Here is a 9393-nt window from a genome sequence, read left to right on the forward strand (position 1 = left end):
AATTTAAAAAAAAAAAAAAAAAAAAATTAAAAAAAAAAAAAAAAAAAGCTGCTAGCGTTTTCCCTTAACCAGTGAAACGTTGTTTCCAACAGCATTTTTACCAATATGATCAATCAGCCCATTAGAAAAACATTGTCCTTAACAGCCTTTTTTATAAAAACTTATTTTTACTAATACTGGGTAATACTTATTTCTCCAAATAGTTTAAAAAATAAGTTTAAAAACAAAAAAAAGTTATAATAATACTCATCTAGAGTTCAAATAAGGTTCTTTATGAATATTGTTTTTAAAGCTACGCAATCGTTAATTTAAAAAAAAAATAAGGTAGTTCGCCTAATGGAGATATATTACCACACACACCAAATTGATCATTTACTTTCCAATTTCCAAACAATAAAAATAGTCAATTAATCAGCCTAATGTATTAGAAAGGAGCCTAATAAAATTATGAGAACCATATGCTCATAACTTGCTAAGTTTGCCTACTGGAAGAACTTTTCTTCCGAGGAATACACAATTTTATGATCCCTTTAACTTTTGAATCTTCTTTGTCTTCCTCCTCATCCGACATTGTTGATGCTACTGCTGCTCCTAACCCAGCCTTTACGCTCCTTTACAATTTCAAAACAAAAAACATTTATCCATTGCAACAATAATTAATAAATATTCAAATAAAATCGGCTACATCAAACAAAATAAATCATCGATCATAGCTAACATACTTCTTCCGTCGTTCGACAATGCTCGCTACATTTCAATAATAACATTATTTATCTTTAACTCATGCATAAGATATTAATAATATATATATATATATATATATATATATATATATATATATATATATATATATATATATATATATATATATATATATATATATAGTCATATGAAATTTTATTTTATTCTTCTTAAAATTAGTTTTTAATATGTAATGTTCATAAATTTTCCTTTAATCAAGATAAAGATATTTAATATAAAATATAGATTGAATTACTTGAAAAGGAAATGTAACAAATATTGGGTCACAGAAGAAATATATATTTCCTCCGTTTCAAACTACTTGCAACGTTTGAATTTTCACGCAGTCCTTAATATCTTTGCATTTAAATAAATTAAACAAGATTTCACATCGCTATATTTTAACTTATAGATTATGAACTAATCATAAATTAAAGATGATTAAAAAAAAGTCTCATGTTTTTAATATTGTGAGTAATATGGAACGGTGGAAGTATTATACTTAATTTAGCATCTAATTGTAAATTATACCTTTGCTCATTGTAGGAGGAAGATTTAGTGAAAACTGGAGTTTGTGAGTAAGGATAAGTAGCAGAGCCAGAAGAATGATTATGCTGATGATGAGTTTGTTGAGTAGCCATAGTTTCAACAATTGTTCCGCTGAAATACTCTTTCTCTTCTGACTGTAAATTTCCAAACCTCGGATTCTCAGACATATACCTTACCATCATCATATCTTCATCTTCATCATCTTCTGTTCTTCCAATTGCATTATCATCATCACCATTTCCCGCCTTACTTTCTCTGTTGCATGACTCTATTACTGATTTTACTGCATTACTATCATTCTTACTAGATGGTCGAATACTTAATTGTTGTTTCAAACATGGCATACTGAAATTGGAGTTTCTGCTGCTTCCTACACAATTATTAGATTTTGATTTCCTCCTTTCTTGGGTGTTAGTGTTACCAACAATGCCACCTCCTCCACAAGCAATCAAGTGGAGAAGAATTGCACTATTGCGAGTTAAGCTAGTGGTAAATGTGGGGTCCCCATCTTCTTCTATGAATGTTCTAGAAGTTTCTTTCTGTAACCTTCTCGAATGTTCTGAGGATGATTTTGTTGCTTGTGGTTGTGGCATTGGTGGTTTTGGTGGAGGTGGTGGTGGCGGTTGTTTGTCGGAGTTTGTTGAAGAGGTGGAAGGGAGAGAGTAGGATTCATCTTGTTCAATTTGCAGAGTTGAGTAAGGTGCATTTGAACTGTTGCAACTTCCTTTTTCTTCTTCTTCCTCTGCTTCTTCACTGTTCTTGTTGATTATGTTTTGCTGATAGTTTTTAACAACTTCTTGTCTATAATGGTGTTGTTGGTGAATACCGACTGATTTATTCTTTTCTAATCCATTAGTTTTTGTATGACAGCCCATTTTTCTTTCCTGTCTCTGTTTGATTTGCAGCTCTTCTAGCCTTATTTCTGTCATAATACAAATATATGTCAACTAAAACGCTCTTTCATGGGTTTTAGCTTAAAACAAATTCTTGTTACATGATGATAAAAAATAATAATGATGATAGTAATCATAATGAAATTTTAGTTTAATTTTACTAATAAAGGAAAATCACAATTTTAAAGATTCAATGTAATTTCACATGACAATAATATAATCCTATTCATAAAAGAAATTTTATGATTATCGTTACTTATAACTTGTTAGTTGTTACCGTATATTCTTACGAGTCATTCACTCAAATACTTTCCCTTTGTCCCTTAAATGAGTTAGACATAAAATTGTTATTAATTTAAATATTAAAAAATTATAAAGATATATAAATGAGTTTGTGGAGAATAAGTAAAGAAATAAGGTTAGATAACTTAAAATAAAAATTATTCAAAATCAAATATATAACAAGCAACATAAAGTGTGCAAATTAAAGAATTAGCGACGAAGATTCACTAGGATCTGTTGACCTAACATAACTCAATATAATTTTAACTCTTCTCCTTTTCAAAAAAAATATCACAAATTAATTAAAGTTCACAAGTCAAACTACTAAAAACGGAATTTAAAGCTCGTAATTCGAATTTTTATACAAGTTATAAAATCAAAATATTGTTATAATTCTTTTCAAACTACATTAATGTATACATTTGAGGTTATATCATATAACTCAAAAAACTCACGTGTGTTTAAGTTATGATGTTTTGTCATATGAACATTGAAAGTAATAACTTGCCACTTTTTATCTTATATATTACTAGATAGTATCCGTGCGTGCAATGCACGGCTTTATTAATTTTGAACATATTTGTATAAATTAAGATTTTATAATCATTTAATAAATAAAATTGAAAAGATTTTATAAATAATTGAAAAAAAGAAATAAAGTACATGATTTTCTAATACATTAAATAATATAACTATATAACCTAAAAAGTAAAAATAAAATCAATCATTATTGATAATATTATAGTCATAATTACAAAATAATAAAGTCAAAAATATAAATATTAGTCATAATAACATTGACATCATCATTGAATTTTGGATGGAAAACTTTTTATGAGGTTGTGACATGTAAGCAATTTTAAAAAGTGATGAAGTAATCGGTGTTTTATTTTAGTAATAGTTACGAAGATTGTCTCTTATTCTTTCTATTAATCCCATTTTCAAAAGAAATCAAGTCATCTTATTAGTCTCATTTCTATTCATAGTATGCATTTTTTACCTTATTACTCTTATTCACATTGCCATATTATAATTAATCTATTGAAAAACCATTAACAATTTACTTTTATATCTTTTCTTTATAAGTGTACCTATTTAACCCAACTAAAAATTAGAAGAATAGGATGAAATATAGTATAAAATATTTCCATTAAAAAACAATAACTTAAAATTTTAATTATTTTTGACATCATTAATTTGCTATTATGTTGCCAATATGTGGTCTTTCCCTTAAATATTTTGGTATGCGTGCACATTTCTAAGCACGACAAGAATGAATAATAGTAGAAGAATTTGAATTATATTGCGAAATAAAGTGATGACTGACCAGAAGTGAAGTCTGTTTGGTGTAGGAGTTCAGAACCTTTGAGTACATATTCTGATCCATCAGAAGCATAAATAGCATCACTCTCCGTCAAGTCATTCCAAACATATCCATTCTTATAACTCCTACAAATTATGAATATCAATTTTTGATTTTCAAGTCTACAATACTAATTCATGTTATCGCTAACTACACAATTAATTGTTGAAAAATGCTTTAAATACTTTTAAATCATGTAGAAAGAATTTAGTGAAAGTGATGGAAATACTACTTATTCCACTTAATTTTTCTCGATTTTCTACTTTAATTCGTCTAAATAATTTATTTTATTTTTATTTTTAATATGACTTTTATGACTTATATTCTCTATGTTATGTGTCTCGCTCAAAATCCAATATTTAAAAAATAGCTAGTAGTCTAGTACAGAAGAGTACATAGCAGGTTTACCTTTTGCAAGACCATGAATATTGACAAGGCATAGCTTTACCTCTGAGCACTGCTAGTCTGTCGATCACGTCTGTAAACAATTCAGAATATATCAGTAGTTTTCATGCATATTTCCAATCTATCATAGTAGACTAGTAGTGTTAGGTTTTTATCATTATATTATAGAAGTATATAAGTTGTTATTTTAATTATTTATATATTAAAATATAAATCACTAAAAATTATAAAAAGTTAATATTATTAAAGAGTTTAATTAGATGATTCAAATAATATTTAACATGATTATATTTATACTAACACATTAGCTGCAATATTATATAATATGCTTGAACGATAAATAGTATTAATAACAATAATATAGCGAGTATTTTAAAAAGGAGGATATATTTGCTAAAGGAAATTATATGTTATTTAATGCAAAATTTTGTTTTTTGATATTTTTAATAATATATAATTGAAAATTTTAAACGGTTAATATTATAAACCATGTATTAAAATAAATTAAAAAAATTCACTTTAACTATATTTTACAACATACATAAAAAAAATCAAGTCTAAAACAAAAGTAATTGATAAGCAATAATTATTAGACGGTTGCAACTACAAGAAAACACAACAAAGTGTAATTTTTGATTAAGCCAAATAATTGTTAAGAAAAGAGGTTGATTATAGTATAAATGACAAAATTATTTAACACTAAACTCAAATTTATTTACATTATTTATGATGGAATTAATGCTAAAAATTAAATATGGGTGAAGAATTAATTAGTAGGAGCAATGCAAGTACCTTTGAGACGAAGAGGTTGAGTAGCTAAATGGGAGACTTCCAAATAATGAGGATGTTCAAGCTGACCATTTCTAGTGAGATAATACACAACTTGCACCTTATTAAACATCTTTACTATTTTATTCTTCGGATGTTGTTGTTGTTTCTGATAATTCTGCTGCTCTTCATTGCTCTTTAAAATATGTTTTCCTCTATCTGGAGTTGGACATAATGATTCTGCTTCTGATCTTCCACTTGTTGATAATCTTCCTACTCTCCCAACCTCCATTAAAATTCTTTTCTTTTCTATGGATAATTATTATGAAAACTAGTAATTAATTAAAATGCTATAAAATGACATTATTATTTATAACCTTATTTGATCTCCTATCTTCTGTCTTCAATAGTTAATGAAGAGAAAGAAATAAAGCATGTTGAAAGTGAAATAACACAAGAGCCTCGTGTAGTGTGGATTCCTGGATTCTTGTGGGGTAAGGGCAAAAATAAAACACAGGCAGTGAATTGTAGGACTAGGACGAACTTACTCTAGGACTGTTCAGTATGCAGATGATGCTTGCATTATGTAGCATAAGTATTAACAGTAGGACTACCAGTAGTGTTGGACCTGTTGCTTGTACGTTTGTGTCATTATCTAGATTCTAGGCTATGTTTTTGTCAACGTTTTTCTTCTTAACTGCTAGCTATTATTAGCAGTACTTATTAGTAGAGGTGTACAGAATCGAATATCGGGTCAATTCGAATACTCGATTTTTTTAATAGTGAAGATCATAATCTGGTTTCGGTTCGAAAGACTAGATATCCGGTTTAAATCCGGATCGGATACCAGATATTCGGTTTTCAAAATTTTGATTTGTTTTTCTTTTTTAAACAATTTTAAATTGTTTTTCCATATAAATATTTAATCTCACTTCGTTTTCCTTTTTAAACTTTGAATACAAATCAATTTAGAAATATGATTAAATTTTCAAAAGTCTAAATTAATTAACAATAAATTAATTATACAACTTACTTATTAGTAAATTTAACAACCTAAGCAAAAAATTTTATGAAAAAATATTTATATATTTTAAAAGAAAAATAAAAAATAATAAAAAATTCAGAAATCGGATATTCGGATACCCGGTTTATAAAAACCGAATAATTCGGGTCGAATATTTTTGAACACCCCTACTTATTATTGATAGAGACACATACGAATATTTCAGAACCCTATTAAGTATTAATTAGTGAGGTAGCTCATTTTATATCTTAATAGGTTTTGAATAAAATGTGAAATAATGAGCACGTACAATAGATGTTTTAAGCACAAAATGTTCCAAATAAGAGTGTAATAGTTTTTCTGTCAAGACAACATATTAATCCAATCTTCATTAAAAATTATAAAAAATTAATAAAAATAATCCTTATATTGAGACCAATCAAATAAGATTTGATTTCACATGAGTACATTTTAACATATAGATTAAAATAAAATACAAATTAATAGTGCTACCATTAAGAAGCCTCTTCGTCATTGTTTGTAGCTGACTCTACAAGAACAACACTTGAGAATTGGTAACGGTATTTTATGAAGGTCATTTTAGAGATTACTTGGTACATTAAATGATGAGATCTAAATATCCTATAATCATACCATTTCCAAGTATCTAATCTTCAATAGTGCGTGTAAGCATTTATTCTTAAATAATTATTGATCTTCAAATAATATTTATGGAGAACGAACTGCATTATAATCATCAATTATTTTTAGAGGATGAATACATTTATTAACATAGGCCTCACGCCATAATGAAGTCCTAATGTTAACTCTCTAAGTTATGAGCCATTGTGCACTTGTGAAAAGTTTGTGTTAGAAAATCATTTCAATGTCGTTTTTGATAATTTTTGGGTCCTAGGCGAAAAATAAAAAAAGACCGCTTATATAAGTAAAGTTTTGATTATCTTTTTTTCTAACCATGTAGTTCAATAGTCATGCACTTAACTGAGAAACCTAATACTGCAAGTTTGATTAATGTTAGAAGCTACTTATGCAAATATTAATGTTTAATTATAAGGATTAACTTCATTTTGGCACCTTCATAAGCTGGGCACTAGGTGATTGCACGTTAAAACTACCCTCAGAATAACCCTGGTTATCACTGACTTAGCCGTCAGAAAAGATCCCCGAGAACCACTTTGAGCCCTTCTAAGTTCAAAAACCGTATTACTTGTGTAGGAACAAGACATTTAGGTGGTCTTATTGCAAAGAAAAACTAGATAGCATTAGAACAAATCTCTACACCAACATAATCATTTTTAAGACAAACACTTGTCTAACTTTGACTTAGCACTTAATTAATTATGTCCGGTTCATAACAAGAAAAATATTGCAAAAGAAGTTAAAATGTCCAATAACAACATGCATGTTGAGAAACAGTAAAAATCAATCACACTATTGAAGAGCCAATAAATGGGTGTAATGTCGAATACAGTGTGATCGAAACCTTTTTCGTTTTATGTAGGAGACATGCTAAGTAAACTAAGATAAGCTTTAATTTATATCCTGGCGTTAGGCGTTACATCCAGAGAAGAAGCTAAGCTAGAAAAGGTAGAAATGAGCACGGATGTCTTAAATTTCATAGTCAAAATGGAGGTCTACATGTTGTAAATGGCGAATGTCAAAGTAGAAGTATGTTTTTAATTTTATTGGCATTCTCACTCTCGTCATGAGTTGTCTCTTGTCATTTAAATAACTACAGTGACCAGTGTATACAGTGTACAGTAAACAGTGGTATGTCGAAGCCTTTGAATGCCTGCTTGATTAAGCTGATCATGGTTGGCAAATAGTTATAAGAGTAATACTCCTACAGGCTAAGGCTACAGTCATTCATTTATATGTTATCCTATTCCTATTACAATTGTGGTATCAAGCTTAGCTTTTTTGAGGGCCCATACTGCCATTTTGTGTCGTCATCCACCAGCAGTACATATTCTATTTAATTCCTCTTTGTAAAAGTATAACCATGTCAACATCTATTGATTTAGATCGTCTTCAAGTAGGGTAAAATCGTTGAAGTATATATTGCATGTTTTATCGTTGAGTATATATTGCATGTTTTCTTAGCTATTAGTTCCTCCGTTTCACTATACTTGTTACATTTGATTTTTTATGCAATTTAATATGTTCTTTTGATCATTTATTTATTGAACTACACATATCTAAAAAATTATTAAAACTTGATATTATGGAAGTATGCGATTTGACAATTCAAATAAGATTCTATTTGACTATATTTTTTCTTACATATTAGCCGCAACATATAAAATAAGCTAAAACGATAAATAGTGTAAAATATCATTATGTAACAAGTAGTTCAGAACGGAGGAAGCACTTCAATAACTAAATTTGATTGATTTGGACCTGTTAAGAAACTAATATAGGAGTATTTATCAAAATTGAAGTTGATGATTAAAATAAGTTATGTACTTTATATAATGCTCCTTCAAATAAAAGATCTTTTGGATAGGGGAGGTTTTAAGATGCAAGGCTTCAAAAAATTAAAGATTTTAATATAGAGTTACGTAGTATATGTAAAGTGTTTAAAAATATAAAGTTGTTAAAAAATTATCATAATTTAAAAACTGAACAAAGCCTTCAAATAATATATAAAATTTTGTTCCGACTCTGCCTTCGGATAAAAGCATAAATGCATTATAGATCCCTCCCCTAATATTATATACTCCCTCCGAGATGTAACCTTAGCTGGAATCTAAACTTAGCCGACTCAATCCGAGAAAATAATTTGATTTTAATCCATGAAGAAGTTTGACCATAAATCTGTTCATATTCTTTGACTCCAATTCTTAGTCGATCTAAGAAAAAATCCAACAATTCGAATTCACTCGGACTCCAACTCGGATAAAATCTAACATCCAATTCTAACTTGTTTAAATATTTTTTTTAGTTTATTTCATACAAATTTGTATATTTAAGAAGTAATTTTACACATAAATTTTAAAATTTGGACTATTAATTATGTGCTTTTTATTTCTGGCATAGCGTCTAGTTACCCGTCACGGAAGAATTTTCCTTGAAACATCAACAATGTATAAAATTTGTTGTGCATATTTAAAAGTCATTATAAATATAAGTTTATAACTAGCTCCCTAGACCTAATGTGTTTATAAGTTTGGGCGAATCATAACATATTTTAATTACTAAGTTGAATTGGTTGAAAGACATTATTTTCATATATTTACGTACTACTATTAATATATAAACAATATCAAGAGTGACTGAGAGTTTAACTATTTTCCTTGTTGAACATTTAGAGTATATAGATCTAAATTTGTATATACTACATACTTAGTATAGCAACTGAGACTACA

General features: G+C 28.1%; 1 protein-coding gene across 1 annotated transcript; it reads right to left on the reverse strand.

The window, feature by feature from the left end:
- Nucleotides 1-372: 372 nt before the first annotated feature.
- LOC130807623 (protein SOSEKI 2) lies at nt 373-5310 on the reverse strand. Its single transcript, XM_057672897.1, has 5 exons — nt 5026-5310; nt 4237-4306; nt 3793-3914; nt 1273-2212; nt 373-611 (listed from the first exon to the last, which is right to left on the reverse strand). The coding sequence occupies exons 1-5, from the start codon at nt 5291-5293 to the stop codon at nt 473-475; spliced, it is 1539 nt and encodes a 512-aa protein (XP_057528880.1). The 5' UTR covers nt 5294-5310; the 3' UTR covers nt 373-472.
- Between the last annotated feature and the right edge of the window lie 4083 nt (nt 5311-9393).

Source organism: Amaranthus tricolor, chromosome 3, assembly GCF_026212465.1.
Source record: "Amaranthus tricolor cultivar Red isolate AtriRed21 chromosome 3, ASM2621246v1, whole genome shotgun sequence".
Classification (NCBI taxonomy): Eukaryota; Viridiplantae; Streptophyta; class Magnoliopsida; order Caryophyllales; family Amaranthaceae; genus Amaranthus; species Amaranthus tricolor.

Bases quoted from the DNA above. Each gene is read 5' to 3' on its own strand.
- LOC130807623 (XM_057672897.1), bottom strand. From the start codon at position 5,293: ATGGAGGTTGGGAGAGTAGGAAGATTATCAACAAGTGGAAGATCAGAA. The intron at 4,307-5,025 runs GTACTTGCATTG...AATTGTTTACAG, and splicing joins TCAACCTCTTCGTCTCAAAG to ACGTGATCGACAGACTAGCA. The intron at 3,915-4,236 runs GTAAACCTGCTA...CATAATTTGTAG, and splicing joins TATTCATGGTCTTGCAAAAG to GAGTTATAAGAATGGATATG.